A 16,796-nucleotide genomic window follows, 5' to 3' on the forward strand; every position below is an offset into this window, starting at 1 on the left:
GACAGAGCCAGCAGGAGACAGTGTGGGTTGTGGGATCTGAGGGGGAGGAGAATGAGGAGGATGGATGGAGGAGCAGCATAATGCTGGAGCGTTAATGGCAAAATTGGAGCAGAGTACAGGTGAGGTATTTGTAAGAGAAAGTACTATCCATTTGTGTGATGTAGTGTGGGTGTGCTTCATAAAAGGTGAGTGAGCAAGAGAGGAAGAAAGTTAGAGAGGGAGAAGTGTAGGGGAAATTAAAGAGTGAAAGTGAAAGGGTGTGTGGTTTCAGGGGCTGGAATGCACTAGTCTGGGTATGGTTGGGATGGAGTAAAGCAAAAGGGGTGAAGATAGTTAGGCTTGGGCAAAGTGAGAGTGGTAAGGTGTAGAGAAAACTGGTTAAATGAGAGGTGTGGATGGGGTGCTAGAGAGAGAGTGTGCAGTGAGCTGAGGGACTAGGATGGGAGAAAAGATGGTGGGAGGAAGGAAGTAAGATCAGGGAGAGGAGTGCACAGGAGAAAATGAGGGTGAGACTGAACCAGAGCATATGATCTTGGCACTTTTCCCATCAGGCCACATTGATGACATAGCCAGGGTAGTGTTGGGATAGGGCATCTCTAGAAAATCCTAGGATGGAGCCAGATAGATGGGTTTTATCCTTTAGGTGTTCGTTCAGTAACGCCATAATAGGTGTTACTGATCACTAGTTAAGGAACCTGGGATTTAGGGACGCCTTGGCTAGGGAGGCAAGTGTGGGTCACTCAGTCTATTTTCCTCCTGCCCCACACCTTTTTCCAGACCATTGTGATATATTTAACAATCCATACATTGAACAATCTGCTAATATTCGGACTAACCAATCTGCATATCTCAGCTGGTTGTTTCCCAGTTTCCATAAATTATTAACGCTATCTGTGATGGGCAACAATGTGAGAAATCCCCTACTGATCTCCCTCTGTAAGCTTAGAGCCCGGGGGGTCTAGGCCTGCATGCCAACAATGTGAGCAATCCTCTTGGAATGGATTACAATAGCTCTTTCTGTGAGCTGTATTCCACTTGGAGTATCTGTTTTTTTTTGCCCTCTGTTCTAAACTGACACGAGTATTCATTTGTATATGGCTGATCCTGCCAGCTGCCTCTCAGCCTTGCCTCACTGAGTGTGTTACAACTGATAGAAGAAGCATGTTTTTGTTGTTTCTCTGCAGAGGGTTTCTTACACTGTTTGGCTCATTAAGTAACTTGCATTCATATCCACTAATAACAGCCCTCTTAGATGCTTTCGTCCTCTTAAAACTGCGAGTTTGTGGCAGCCACTGGTCTGAGTTTATTCAAGATTTTTATGGAAGTTGCAGCTGGCATGGAGGTATGGAACAGAGGGTCTTGTTGTACCTCTGAGCAGTAGGTCGTCTCCTTGTCAATATGTGCCTCCTTCTGGCGTGATACAAAGAAACTACAATAATTCTGGCGTTTTTTCTTTTGTCTCTGCAGAGAAAGAAGAATGCAGTCACGTACCTGAACAGCACGCTGCATCCTGGGACACGAAAACGAGGTGATTATTGAGAAACTAACCTGGATTGCTAATGGCTGGTTTGAGTTTTTCAGTTTCTCACTTGCTTGCTGGCTTCTCACTAGTCTGCAACATCCCAGTACCACTTACCTATTAACATGAACCGAGAGCTATTCAGCTTGATTCCATCTGGGTAGATTTGAGATGATTAATATAGCATACGTGTTACCAATTTTCCTTGACCAGGGCACAGGATCTCAGAGCCCAACCCTTGTCCTCTGTCACCTAGACTTTTATAATGGTCTTTATCTTGGACAAAACAAAGGCCAACTAATACAACAGTAACCTATCCAAAATAAATAGGCTATTTTGAGACTCCAGCCCTGGCACTATATCTCGCGAGGCCTTAAACCTCAACTGGCTCCCTGTTGCAAAATAATATCACACAAAACCAACTCTCTTACTTGGCAAATATTCCATAACATTGCTCCTAGATATCGGAACTCTTACTGAAACAAATCTGTACCTACCAGACTGCTAAGATCATCACAGGTTAACAGCCTAACACCAACCAGGTTCAAAAGACTGAAACACAGAGAGAGCTCACAATATTAGATTTGGAATTCTAGAACAATACTCCCCAGAACCCTGAAAACAGAATATTCCTTCAAGGTTCAAGAGGAGTGTAAAAATCTAGTTCCCTGTACAGAACACCTAACTTGGATATGCCCACGTGCATTAACCAAATTACTTTCCCTCCATAATTGTCTTCTATGTCCCACCCCTTTCCCTCCATACTTAAATGAGCACTCACCATCCAAGCACAGGGCCAGAGCCATAGCACAGCAACACACACTTCTCCTTTAAGAGTTTGCATGTAGAGGCTGGGCTGCATGTGCAGAACGTGGCCATACCCCTGCCACCACACCCACGCTCCTTCCTCTAAATCCCTTTTTCTGTGTCGGAAGGGTCAGGCGCCTTCTACAGCGCTCCTTCTATTTGTTGGCCACTTCCCTGTGGCATGTTTTCTTTTTTTCCGACTCTTCCCTGGTTCCCTCCTGTTTTTGCTCGGTAAAGCAAGCTTCTCAGTGCGCACCACGTGTCACCGGTCCTCATCAATGGGTTTGGGACCACTTCACTGCTGGGTCACCTGTCTGCTCTGTGATGCACTTTGGAGGAAGTCACTCCAACATTGCTTGGCACAGTGAGGGGAGATCTTCAGGTCAGTACCTCTGGGTCACCTGACGAGTTTTATGGCTTCCAAAAAGGGAAGTAAAACACTCTTTTCTTAGGTGCCCCAACCTGGCAATTCCTTCCTGGGCATCGCCGGGTTGAGTGAGCCTGCTCTGCGCCTGACTGGACTTGCCACTGCAGTATCGGAGCTCACTCCAAGGCCTCTGAGTGGCTGGTAATGGTGCTTGCACTGGTGTCACCGGATGTCAGTCTTGGAAGGCTCCAGCCCCGTTGAGGGCGGTTCTCATCGTTCCAGGATAGTCTGAGGCCCATCCTTCTCCAGTATGGGGTCTGGCATGGATTCACATGCTCATGACTATTCCCTGTCGTCAGGCCTAGAATCCTTGGTTAAAAAACAGTTTTTCTTTCACTTGCAAACTGTATTTCTCTTCTAAATGAATCACTGTACTCTGGGTCATACTGCCCCCAGTCAATGACCGCCATCTTCAATCCTCTCCCTAAGCCCCTCCTCTGGCAGCCATGTTCAGATTTTTACCGCACGTTCAAGTGTGGGAGTCCTCCAGTTTTGCTCTGTGAGCTACTTCTACAGTTTTTCGTTTTTCGACAGAAAAAGTTTCTATATTTGTCAAAAACGAGCCTGTGTGCTCTTCTCTCCATCTGCCGACAACAGGGATCCGTTTGTCGGGGAATTTCAGCGCCCTTCAAGGGCAAGGAACGTCGAAGTTTCCAGAAGTCCATCGGGCCTACTCCGCACCTCCGGCCATGAAGGCGAATGAAGGGAAGGTCCTTTTTAAAGCTCTGCACCCGATAGACTATGGAACCTGTTTGTGAAGGACAAACAACTTCAGTGCTTCTACTGGCATCACCCGGACCACAAAGGAGGAGCGTGCAAGATCTGCCTCGCTTCTCCAAGAAAACTATGAAGGATCGACACAGTAGACTGGCAGCGTGGCTAAACGCTAAGGCCTCTGCCCTGTGCCCCAAGCAGGGTCATGCCTCACCCAGGACTGGTCTGTCCAAGGAGTGGGCTTCTAAGTCCTTTGAGGGTGCCCAAGGCCAAGCACCATGTGTCTCGTTCCGTTGGGGTCGCAGCGCAAACGGGTCCCTCGATGGGCAGGGCGCAATCAACAACACCATCCGCCTCCATCGCCAGCCAGCGATCGAGCTCCTCCTCAAAAAGGAAATCGTCACACCTAGCTAAGCTCCGGGAGAAGTCTGAGAAGCCCAGAACGGAGGGAAAGGCAGCCGTCCTGCCCAAGAAGGCCCATGCGGCGCAGGGGAAATCTTTGTCAACGATTGAGCTGGTGGCGGCAGCTCTCTCGAAAGGCCCAACCGGCAAATCCTGTGAAGATAGCCCCTAATGTGCCCAGGGTGTCCCTGCCTCTGGGGCGGTGGCGAAGCCTGCTGGCACGCCAGAGAAGAGGATGCTGTCTCTGAGCCTGGTCCGACCCCTCAAGGTGCAAAAAAGGTTGTTTGGGGGGGCGGTTCTAGGGGGGTATGAAGTCCCAGGCCAACCACAGGCTGTGCCCCAGGCCATGGACGTTTTGTCCACAGAGGATCGTAGTCCCTGCACACAGTCACGAGGATGTGGAGGACGACCATGATGGCGGCAACGACGCCGACTGCGTGGGGCCTAGTGTTCAGACCACCCCAGCTCAGCCGAGAGATTTATCCCTGGACATCCTTTCGACCCTACACACGTTGGTGTCAGAAATCCAGAAAAGGATACCACAGACCCGGCTCCTTGCGGTCCCGGATCAGCCTCTGGCTAAAAAGAGGAAGCGTCATCCGACGCCCCCGTATCGACCTCCACACCCGCATCAGGTGCCCTCCCCACCTCAGGTGGACACGGGCATGCCGACGACTGATGGCAACAGAGCGACTTCACCAGATGAGGTGGGGTCGTTTCATTCATAGTCAACAAAGCTTCTGAACTTTTCCAGCTTATGCTCGAGGAAACCAAGAAGGAGGGCTTCCTGTACCAGAGGCGCAGTGGCCCTCGAAGTATTCTTGCACGGTCCCAGGCAGACTGGACTTGCTGGAGAAAAAGTACTGGGTGCTGTAGTCTGCTCCGAGGTATCTGCAGTCACAACCATCGCCAGACTCGTGGTTTCTGCAACTGCAAGGAAGAGATCAAACCCTTCCTCGTTATCCTCGGTCCCGCCGGACAGCGAGGGGATGAAATTGGACACCAGGGGGAGGAAGGTTATTTACACTGCAGCTCCAACCATCAAGGCGGCCAACGCACTGGCGATCCTGGCCAGGCCCGACAGGAAACTTTGTTACAATGTTACAAGCTGGGCCCGATTCTGGAGTTCCTCCTCGATGACAAGAGGACGGAGGCAATCGCCCTCTTCCAGGAGGGAGTGGTGGCTTTGGACCATGCCATCATAGCGGCGCTGGACATTGCCGACACAGGTTTCCAGCAGATGGGGAACAGTGTCTGCCTTAGTCGTGGAGGCCGGCTAAAAGCCACACATTTCCACCTGGATATCGAGACGAGGGTACTGGACATGCCCTTCGGCGGAGATAACCTCTTTGGGAAGGCTGTCGATGCATCTCTGCAAGCCATCAAGGTAGATACAGAGAAGTCTCGCGTCCTAGGCACTCTCCAACCACACTGTTCTTCCTTTCATGCCTCCAGAGGAAAGTTGGGCAAATCGAAAGATTTATCCTTGTCCTACCCTTCAACCCTCCCGGTCCATCTACAGAGGCAGTTGCAAGGCCTTCGGTGGAGGTGGTCCGCGTCGTCACCGCCCTCCAGGCGAAACACAGATGCCGAAGCAGAACTGAACTGGCCAAGACGTCGGGCCCCCACCCATGCACCCCGGTGGGAGGCCTGCTGACTTGATTCGGCAGCGAGTGGGAGAATATCTACACCAACAGATGGGTGCTGGCTGCTCTTGCCCACGGACATACCCCGAGTTTCAGCACAGTGTCTGCGGATCCCTCCGGCAGCCCGGCAGGAGCAGCACATCCCTCAACTCTTAGAAGAGGTACGGGCCATGCTTCAAATGGGGCCAATGGAGCTGATTCCACGACGACGCTGGGTACTTTTTGGTCAAAGAGAAAACCGGGGTCTGGCAGCCCATTCTAGACTTGCAGCATCTCAAAAAGTACCAAAAATTCAGGAAGGTCACGTTGCAGCACGTGCTCGGCCAACTGTAAGGAGGAGACTTCTTGACGTCGCTGAACCTGGAGGACGCCTACTTCCACGTCATCATTCATAGGAAACACCGAAAGTTCCTACGCTTCGTAGTGCTGGGATGGCACTACCAGGTCAAGGCCCCTCCCCTTTGGCCTGAAATCGACTCGGAGTGTTCACGAAGTGCCTGGCCCCAGTGGTGGCCCATCTGCGCCTACGGGGGATACACTTGTACCTGTACCTCGACGACTGGCTCATCCGGGCCAGTTCGCAAGGTTTGGCCATGGGACACACGGAGACGGGGCTTGACATCATCGCAGAATGCGCTGTTCCTAGGAGCCAGACTCAATACAGTGTCCTGCCTTGTGTCGCCCTCAGAGGAGAGGGTAGCACCGATTCTGGGGAACGTGCAGCGATTTTTGTCACTGAAGACCGACACAGTGCGTACCAGCATGATGTCTTTTAGCATCCACCTTATCCGGCTCTGCAGGTTATGGGTGCAACCTCTTCCAGAGTTCCTGGTTGCTTGCTGGGTTGCGGTGTCGGGAAGCTTTGCGCAAAAGATCCCGCTCTACGAGGAGTTCCAACAGGCGATTCGTTGATGGGGCGTCCACTCTGTTAACCAGGGCACAGAGTTCCAAAGCCTCCCATACCAGGAGAGGTTCACCACGGATGCTTCCCTGGAGGGCTGAGGAGCTCACACCAGATGCCTGCACGCCAGAGGACTGTGGCAGGCAGAGAAGGATCTTCACATCAATATCCTGGAGCAGCGGGCAGTGTTCTGGGCCTTCATGTCCTTTCTTCCATCTCTGAAGGGCAAGGTGGTGAGGATCTTCACTGACAACACCCCCACAATGTTTTACATCAGGAAGCAGGGGGGCACTCAAACCCCAGCGCTCGCCAAGGAGGTGCAGGACTTGTGGCACTAGGCCGTCGAACAACAAATGTTCCTCATCCCCTTTAACCTGGCGGGAGTCAAGAACACCATCGCCGACTCCCTCTGCAGGGAGATGCACTCCTGCCACGAGTGGGAACTGCCCCATATCGATCTTTTTGCGATGGCGGCGAACTCCAAATGCCAGAAATTTGCCAGCAGATTCCACCAACCAGGGAGCATGGGGGAAGCGTTATCCTTCCCGTGGGAAGGCCTGTTTCTGTACGTGTTCCCTCCAGTGCCTCTCCTGTTGCGAGTCATCAATCAACTCAAATAGTGCTGCTGCAGGATAATACTCATCACCCCGGCGTGGCCGAGGCAGAGTTTGTGTCATGAGCACTGCTCCCGAGAAGCCAAGTCAAGCCCAGCATCCCCGGAAGCAGGCTCACGACCCTCGTCCCCGGCTCCAGCAAACCCCTATTGGGGCCCTTTGGACCATGTCCTGGCGCCTCTGGCGCCAGGCTCATAAGGAACCTCAGTCCCGGCGCCAGGGGCGCCGGGCTCATAATTCTTGCAAAGGTGCTTGGGTGGACCTACCTGTAGCAGACCATGCTGCATACTCACCTTTGCAAATGCTGGCAGGATGAAGTCCCCAGCCTTCTGCAGGGAGGAACTATTCCCTGAACTGGGACTACTTTCTTACCTGGGTGGGGCTGGTCCCACCCCTTAGCTCTGGAACACAGGAACTCTTTTACCTGGGCGAGGCTGAGGAAGAAGACACCCAATCACTCCAACACTATTTAAACCACACCCGATTGGGAAAACGTGCTTTGCGTTATTCTGCATCTGCAGCAGGACGCTCACCGAGTCAGCTCCAGCATTCCAGTGACATCTCCAGCTTCAGCTCAGCAACCTGTGGAAGAAAGACACGAGAACTATACTTACCATCCAGGAATCCAGACACTGATAGAACCTGCAAGCAAAAGAAATATAAGGTTAGCAAGTTGCAACACGTTCGCAGCCGCGCTCGCTTACCTGATCCATCTGTGCTTTCACGGATTCTTCGCGGCCTTCTCTTCAGCAGCCTAACGGCACCTGTAAAGACAAAGAACATTAAGTAGGAATCGGGTGAAGGCGGCCGCATTTACTTTTCTTACCTGCTTTTGTGCGCGTATTACGATCTCTTCAACCGCAGCAGCACGGCACCTGAAAACAAGAAAAGACATTATTTAAGTGCCATTAAAGACTGCAAGAAAGCCTAACACTTTCGTGTTTACCCACGTGCATCCGCGACTGAGAAAACGCCCGCAACATCTCAAGACCTGAAAACAGAAAACCAGGGACATTGAGGTGTCATTGAAATTCCCATACCTACGTACAACTGCACGTGTCGCGCTCTCAGTGACCACGCCCTCAGCATCCAGGCACCTGAAAGACAATGCAAAGACTTCATTAAAGGTGCCCATCTCCTCAAGACTATAAACTCTTTATACCTACTGGCATCCGCTCGTGCAGCAACGGCGGCATCACCTTTTGGCATCTCAGCACCTGTGCCACTACTAAGGCCACAAAAGACTTTGAGGATCTCCAGTGACGTAACTGGAACCCACGCACCCCTGCATAAGTCGCAGGATGGAGAGCCCAGCATTTATACGCCTAAGGTGAGAGCTCACCAGGACATTGGACTTTCGGAGAGTTGCCGATTAGTGAGGAGGAAGTCCAGCTAAACGGTCATTAACCCTTTTTTCTTCCGTCTGCAGAAACCTTACCCTGCAAGCCAGACGGTCAATAAGAGGAAGCCCAGTCCAGAGAGTCATCCGAGCTCTACGCTTCTCAATTGAAGAGACTATAACAGTTCAGCCGGGACCAGCGCCTCCGTGGGAATCAGGTGAGCGTTACAGTTTGTACCTGGACCTTCTCACCCTGTCAGTATCGCCTCCGGTCCATCTACCGGTGCTCGCGGATCTAATCACTAGAGAAGGAGGTGCAATCCTGCATCACAACTCAGGATCTATGAACCTGAGGACTTGGCTCCTGCAGCCCTAGAGTTTGGAGGATACGAGTTGCTGATGGACAGCAGGGAGGTCCTTGTCGAGGCCAGAGCATTGTCGACTCAGTGCTACTGTCACAGTAGTTTCACTTCGTGGTGCTGGTAGCAGAAGATCGTTCCTCTGAGGGTCACCGTCTGCAGATTCTTCCATACTTGTTGTCCTTGGCCAGGGCGGAACTGGCGCACGCCTCTATAAAGGTGCATCTGGCGGGTATCTCCCGCTACACCCAGTCTCCGGGAGATCTTCTCTTTGATCCTTCCATCTCGTCAAACAGTTCCTCAAAGACTGTTTCGATCTTTCCCGCTGGTGAAGGCTCCTGCCCCGTCGTGGGAACTCAATGTGGTGCTGACAAGGCTCATTGGGGGGGGGGTCCTTCGAGCCTATGCATCAGGCCCCTCTCAAGTTCCTTTCGTGGAAAACTGCTTTCCTTGTGGCCATCACCTCTGCCAGGAAGGGTGGGTGAGATCCAGGCACTATCCTGTAAACGGCCATATCTGACTTTCCACAAATCGAGGGTGGTGCTGCAGACGCACCCCTCCTTCATGCCGAAGGTTCTGTCGGAATTCCACCTCAACAAGCCTTTGTACCGGTGTTTTTTCCGAAGACTTAGTCACCGGCTGAAAGGGCCTTGCACTCGGACGTTGCTCGTGCTCTAATGTTCTATGTAGTACGCACAAAGTTTTCGGGTGAACATTGGTCCTGTGAGCCATGGGAAGGCTTTGTCCAAGGCTTTCCATCTCGAGGTGGCTCTCCGGCTGCATCACGCACGGTCATCGTTTGGCGAACTGACCGTTGCCAGCCGCCTGAGAGCCCACTCCACCAAATTGATCGCTGCGACGACGGCATTCCTTTCTGGTGTGCCCCTGATGGACATCTGCAGGGCTGCTACTTGTAGGTCCACGCACACCCTCAAGAGATTCTACTTCGTCGACAAAGATTCTAGGGAGGAGTCCATAGTTGGCCAAACAATGCTACGCAGCCTGTTCGCTTGAGGTGAGCCTGTTCCAGAGGTAAGAGTAATTGCTTCTGTTGAGCCTAGCCACCTCCCGTGGTTGTGGAATGTTGTACTGCTGTGTATTCTTCGTGAGCATGTGGACCTATGCCAGACCCCATGATGGAAAAGGAAAAAGTTACTTACCTGTAACTATTGTTCCCTGGCATGGATTCACATGCAAACCGTCCCTCCTACCCCTCTGCGGCTCTTCTTGGTCATACTGCCACTTTACGTGCTTAACAAATCTGAAGATGGCTGCCAGAGGGGCTTAGGGAGAGGACTGTCATTGGCTGGGGGCAGTATGACCCAGAGTACAGTGATTGGTGTAGAGGAGAAATACAGTTTGTAAGTGAAAATGAAACTTTTTTCTTTTACATAGAATTCCTGGCGTGACGACTGGGAATGTTCATGAGCATGTGAATCCTTGCCAGACCAATGTTGGCGAACAATAGTTACAGTTAAGTAACTGGTTCTTTCTCTGCGCACAATGGATTCTCCTGCGGTCTCTGAGACATGTGGTGGTAGCAGGCTGACTCATCAACCTCCTTCAGGTGGTTCCATGGCCTAAATCGTACCCATTCCATTCCTGCACCGCAGAGCATGATAGTGCGCTGTATCTCTGACTGTATCGGACTCTTATTCATCTCTTAGTCACTTGGGCATGACTTCTCCTGCAGCTGCTGACAGGACTGCAGGCATGCAGGACTCTTGAGAGGTTCTTACCAACGCTTCCACTCCAACACTTCCTGGTTGCTGGGGTGACCCTCTCATGGCCATTATCGTCGACAGGGGCCGCTTCTTCAAAAAGCTTGACCTAATGTACTCTGCCGGATACGCAACTTATCAAATCAAGTTTTAATGAGCGTCCCCAGGCTCTGTGCTCTCAAGGCACGGTTTCCAGTTAACCCTCCTCTGTCACACCACATGGTTCTGCTAGTCCTGTTATCACGCGAGGATTAACACATTAGGTGCTTGATGCTCATCAGCGACAGCTGCCGAAAACCGTTGCAAAAATAAGGGTTTTCCGCTCAGAAAAGTAAAGGTTAAAAAGGATGCATCATTTTACAATATTAAACGCATGCCTGTGCTTAAATCAAGTACAGAGTTCCCACAGGTGGCACTATAATGATGTTCCGAAGCAAGCACTAATTTTCCCTCCGCTGCCCCACATTTCACAGGTCTGTGGCCGCCCAAAAGCAGCGAGCATGAAATAGATCATGTAGAAGTTAAAACGGCAAAGAGTAAATTTGAATGCGCAAGTGCATCCAAAAACCTGTGAAAGGATACCCAAAGCCATAAAGGATGGGAACAAAAACTGTGTGCCAAAGGTACACACTGTTTCACAACTGTGAAAGTGTCCCATAAAGATATCCATTCAGCCATCATTTTGAGATGCTGCCCAGTGCTAAACAGACAAATGGCACCCCTGCTGCGTTTATCAACTGTCTTTAATGGCCACCTGCTGCAAGCTCAGTACTACCAGGAGAACGAACTGAAAATGTCATACAATACATAACTGGGATGTTTATAAGTAATCTTTACATGAATTATATTTTACATACAATGTAGAACTTTTACTGTGAAACAGTGCTTCAAACAACAGCAAACATCTATATCTTTATCCAGCATGGGGTCTGGCATGGATTCACATGCTCATGAATATTCCCCGTCGTCAGGCTGGGAATCCTCGGTAAAAGAAAAAACTGTTTCAGTTTCTTCTCTAAACTGTCTTTCGAAAGGATTGTGTCCTCCAACGTATTCCACATCTTTGACATGTAATGTCCACAGCTGTGCTGCTTCAGAAATTTTTCAGCGGAGGGCATTCTGCGTCGATGACGTCGGGTTGATGTCCGGATAAAGTCTTCTTCTACCCCGCCGACCGGCTTTAAAAAATGGCGGGACTGTAAGTCCAAGATGTCCATCACAGACCTGCACCATATCGGCTTGTGGTGTTTGGGCGAGAGCCACGACACGGACTACTGCTCGAAGTGCCAGTCGTTGACTGCCAAGACCTTGCAGGAACGTAAGGGGAAATTGCAGGTAAGCCTGGTCTCCAAACCCCATAAATCCAAAAAGACTACTGGTCTTTCCATTGACGACTCGAGGGGCGATTCTCCCCGTCTGAGGGAGTCCAGGGGATCTCGGTACCGGAGTGGTTCTCGCCACTAGTCCTCATCAAGGCACTCCCGGAACCAGCGTCACCGTTCGCCTTCCCCGTCCTTGTCGGATGATGGCTCTGTGAGGAAAGTGGCTTGTCCCACTAAATCCTGAACTCCGAAGGAATGGGAGGCATTCAGGGAGAAAATGCTGTTGTTTTTTCAATCTCGGGGCACTGTTCCGTCTGTACCTTCGGTTGAAGCTGGCAGGGAATAGTCTCGGTCTAATGCTTGCGCGCCCTCGGGCCCGGCCAGTGGTGCGATAAACATCGAGAACCGTCGAGGTCCCGTTCAGACAAGGCTCCGATAGATCTCTAGAGACGTGCCAGATCCAGGTTGCTGTCTTCATCCTCAACGAAACCGTCGAAGTCTGGGAAGGTGTCGAGGAAGGCCTCGACACCTGCGCTGTGTCTATCGAGTGCGGCTGTCAGGGCTTTACCCTCGGTCAGGCCCTCGGAGCCTTTGGCACCCTCATTGCCATTGGGGCCTAAAGGCCAGAATTTGCGGTTGGAGTCCCCTGTGGCTGTGGATCCTCAGAGAAAGGCTCTGTCTAAGACTGTGAAGTCTACTCTTGAATCCAGGTCTGCTCTTGTACCTAGGAAGGAGTTCTTTCATTCTCTACCGAACATATATGAGGATGAGGAGAGGTCTGATGTGGAGTTGGAGCCTTTTAATATTCCTGGTGCAACACCTGAAGCTCCTGACATTGTCTTTTCTGAGGATAGTCAGATGGAGGATCTGCGTCAGTCTTTACATGATGCCAGTGGACTTGACACATTTCCTGAAATGGGAGTTTGGTAGGCCAGAGCCTGGGACTCCTGCTGAATCCTCCTATAGGAGGTTGATGTCGAGAGTTACGGAGTACCTAGGGTGGACCGGCCCTCCAGTTGAATTTGATAATGTTGACCTGACTGACATTTTAGATCAGGGTCCGTCCACTGACCCAGTGTTGCCTTTTCACATGGCGTTACAGAAAAGGGTGGATGCTACTTGGAACACCACGGAGTCTCTTCCGGCGGTCAACAAGTCATTGACTAAGAAATACCGGCCAACCATGTGGCAACCCCAGCTACCTATCCACACACCCCACTCCTGAGAGGGACGACAAACGCTTCGATGGATGGGCACGCAGGGTATTTTCGTCTGGGAGTATGGCACTGAAATCGGCCAACTCCACCTGTGCCTTAGCAAAATTTTCACACACACTGTGCCTCTGGCGGCTGAGCATATTCCTGAAGGGGAAGAAAGGGATGGGTTTCTTGCTATTGTACAGGATGGCAAGGATGCCATGTGTGAATCCCTTCAGTCTGGGTTGGAAATGGCTGATGGTGTCAGCCGGTTCATGGCTGCGAGCACCGTGATACGCAGCTTTGCATGGTTGCGGAAGTCTGGGTTTGCACTGGATGTGCAGGCCCGTCTACTCAACATGCCCTTTGACTGTTCTCATTTGTTTGGCAGCAAGGCTGACGAGAGCCTTGAGAGGTTGCAGACCTCCAAAGCAGCTGCTAAATCTTTTGGCGCAGCTGTGCGTAAACCTCTGCCTTTTTGTCCTTGGGGGACAGCAGTGATGGGGTGGTTCCTTTCGGTAGAGCGAGAGGAGTAGCCAGTCAAAGTTGCCACAGTAGAGTTCCTCGTGGTGGATGGGGAAGAGGTGCCAAAGCCGCTCAATCAGCTGCGTCTTTACCTGCAGGCGCTGCCACAGCTGCTCCAAAACAGCTGTGAGGCCAGGTCTCATTGTTTGCCGGTTGGGGGCAGACTCAGCATCTCGAAGAGTGGCGAGCCTTTACTTCAGATGTGTGTGTTCTGGAAACAATAGCCCACGACTACTGCCTAACCTTTCCTAAATCGGCCTCACGACAATCCACCGGGGAAGCCCTCTTTGAAGATTCCGGATCCGCTCCTTATGCAGGAAATCTTGACCCTGCTGGAGAAAGGAACTATAGAACTACTGCCTGTGGCACAGAGGAACCAGGGCTGGTATTCACCATATTTTTTGTTTCTTAAGAAAGACTGAGGACTGAAACCCATCTTGGACTAGCCTTGCTTGAACAAGTTCCTCAGGAAGGACAAGTTCAAGATGGTCACTCTTTCTCAGGTCCTTCAGGTCCTTCGACTTCAGGATTGGTTGGTGTCACTGGACCTACACAATGGTTATTTTCATGTGCCGTTCCATCCAAAGCACAGAAAATACCGGAGGTTTGCGGTTGGCAAATCACACTTTCAGTTTCGGGTCCTGTCATTCAGGTTGACCTCCGTCCGAGGGTCTTCACCAAGCTCGTGGTGGTGGTGGCAGCGTATTTTAGGAGAGGGGCGTTTACGTCTACCCCTAACTGGACGACTGGCTGATTCGAGCACGTTCTCCAAACAAGCCTTGGATCATCTCAGCCTCACCTGCCACTGCCTTCACAAGCTGGACTTCTCCCTCAATTTCAAGAAGTCGCATATGACACCTTCCCAACAGCTACAGTACATCAGGGCTGTATTGGGCTCATCCCATTGTCCAGATGGTCAACAAATTTCAACATGCCCAGAGTCTCCCAGCTTTCGAATTCTTAAGGTTGCTCGGCCTCATGGCATCCTGCAATTTTCTGGTGCCAGACTGAGGATGAGATCCCTTCAATGGGCTCTCAGGACGCAGTGGTCACAATTCACAGGCAAAATGTCAGATCTCCTTCAGATTCTGCTCAGTCTCACAGGATATTCTGTGGTGGGCTAGCGAAGGGAATCTGATGAAGGGAGAGCCTTTTTGGCAACTGTGGCTTGAGGTACCGGTAGTGACGGATGCTTCCCTCACAGGATGGGGAGCTCACGCCAACTAGCTGACCACGAGCAGTCGTTGGTCTCCGTCGGAGTCCAAACTCCACATACATTTTTTTGGAGCTGCGGGCCATCAGGCTAGCCCTCGAGGTTTTTCTGCCGTTTGTGTGAGGGAGGAGTGTCCTGATCATGACGGTTAACACATCGGCCATGCGTTACCTCAACAAAAAGAGAGGTGTAGGGTCACACCTGCTGTGCAGAGAGGCGATGCAGCTCTGGTTCTGGGTGATACAGCAAGGAATCTCACTCTCTGCAGTTCAAGAGATATTGCTCAATGGAGTTTGTTCTGAGAGGAACTTTAGGGGGGCGCGTTCGCCGTGGAATGGCCATTTCCACTTCTGTATGCATTTTCTCCAGTACCCGGTTCTAAGGAGGTTGCAGAGGTTCGGGTCCCACATGATCCGGATTGAGCCAGGAGAGCGTGGTACCCAGACTTTCGAGAAATGTCCATCTGTCCTCCACGCCGTCTTCCCAACAAAGAGTATTCTCTCTCACTCTCTCACTTTCTCTCTCTCGCTCTCTCACTTTCTCTCTCTCGCTCTCTCTCGCTCTCTCTCGCTCTCTCTCGCTCTCTCTCGCTCTCTCTCGCTCTCTCTCGCTCTCTCTCTCTCACTCTCTCACATCGGGTTCTCCATCCAGAGGTCAAGACTCTCAACCTTCACGCATGGTTTCTGAAAGGTTGAGATATAAGGATTGGGACCTCCCGGATGACGTGATGCTTTCGGTCAGGTGTCCAGCAACCAAATCCCTGTACCGTTGGCGTAAGTTTTGCGAATGGTGCAGAGGACACAATGTCAATCCTTTTCAGTGTTCTATTCCGATGGTTCTTTCTTTCTGATCTTTTTTGGCCCACAAGGGTTTTCAAGTGGGTACCATTAAGGGTTACCTGGCAGCGCCATCTATTTTCAAGCGCTCGTCTGAAGAATGTTCTTATTTTAAGATTGATTTGATTACCCAGTTTCTAAAAGGGCTCACGAATGTGTTTCCGCCGTCCCCTTTTTAGGTGCCGGTTTGGGATCTGAATTTAGTCTTGAAATTCTTGATGGGTGCTCTGTTTGAACCTTTGCATTCTTGTCCTTTGAGACTGTTGACCTTCAAGACAGTTTTCGTGATTGCAGTTACATCTGCTCGCAGAGTGTGCGAGTTTCAGGCACTTTAATCTAAGCCACCCCTTACGGTGTTCCACAAGGATAGGGTTGTACTGAGGGTAAGTCAGTCCTTTCTACCTAAGGTAGTGTCTGAGTTTTCATTGTGCCAGAAGGTGGTGCTTCCTGCTTTCTATCCTCCTCATCCTGGTAAGGAAGTGGAGAGGCTCCCTAGGTTCGACCCTAGGAAAGCTTTGAGCTTTTATGTCTAGGATTTCCGGGGTCAGAGTGGACAACCAACTTTTTGTGGGGTACACTGGACACCGATTGGGCCAGGTGGTTACCAAACAGACCTTGTACAGGTGGATTATCCTCACCATTGTTGAATGTTAGATTGTCTGGCAAGGACCCTCCTGAGGGTTGGTGTGCTCCCTCCACCAGGTGCATGGCTACATCCACAGCCCTGCAGCGGAGAGTTCCTGTTAAGAACACTTGTGATGCTGCAACGTGGAATTCCATCCTCACCTTTGTCAAGCATTACTCCCTGGATACTTTCCATGGCCAAGATATGGCCTTTGGTAAAGCAGTGCTTTATTCTGCCATCTGATTGGGTATATCTAAATTCTTCTCCCTCCTCCATTCACCGATACTCCTTTGGGAGTCTGTCAAAGATGTGGAATACGTTGGAGGACACAATCCATTCGAAGAACAAGTTACTTACCAACTGGTAAAGTTCTTTTGACTGGATGTTCCTCCAACATATTCTTCATCGCCCTCCCAGCCTGCCCCTCTGAAGAATTTCCTATGCTATTGCAGCTTGCGTTCCCACAAGGCTATGTGCAGTCAAGGAGGCTTTGTGTGCGGTTATGTTGCACGTTGTGGAGGGAAAAAACATGAACTGAGGCTACAGGCGCTGTACATGCTACTTATAACATCCGATGACGTCGCCCTCGAAGGAGGCCTTCGAGGGACATCAACCCGACGTCATTGACGC

At 51.0% G+C, this 16,796-nt stretch overlaps 1 protein-coding gene across 7 annotated transcripts in view; it reads left to right on the forward strand.

Moving 5' to 3' along the window:
* The window catches only part of PHF21A (PHD finger protein 21A), a 2,009,174-nt gene that overhangs the window by 1,433,759 nt on the left and 558,619 nt on the right, over positions 1-16,796 (forward strand). For all 7 annotated transcript variants that reach the window (XM_069623242.1, XM_069623245.1, XM_069623243.1 and 4 more), the window contains exon 13: positions 1,468-1,528. In XM_069623242.1, coding sequence (XP_069479343.1) covers positions 1,468-1,528 — 61 coding nt within the window. The remainder of the gene's footprint in view (positions 1-1,467; positions 1,529-16,796) is intronic.

The sequence above is a fragment of the Ambystoma mexicanum genome, chromosome 11 (genome assembly GCF_040938575.1).
Source record: "Ambystoma mexicanum isolate Mex_15411 chromosome 11, UKY_AmexF1_1, whole genome shotgun sequence".
Classification (NCBI taxonomy): domain Eukaryota; kingdom Metazoa; phylum Chordata; class Amphibia; order Caudata; family Ambystomatidae; genus Ambystoma; species Ambystoma mexicanum.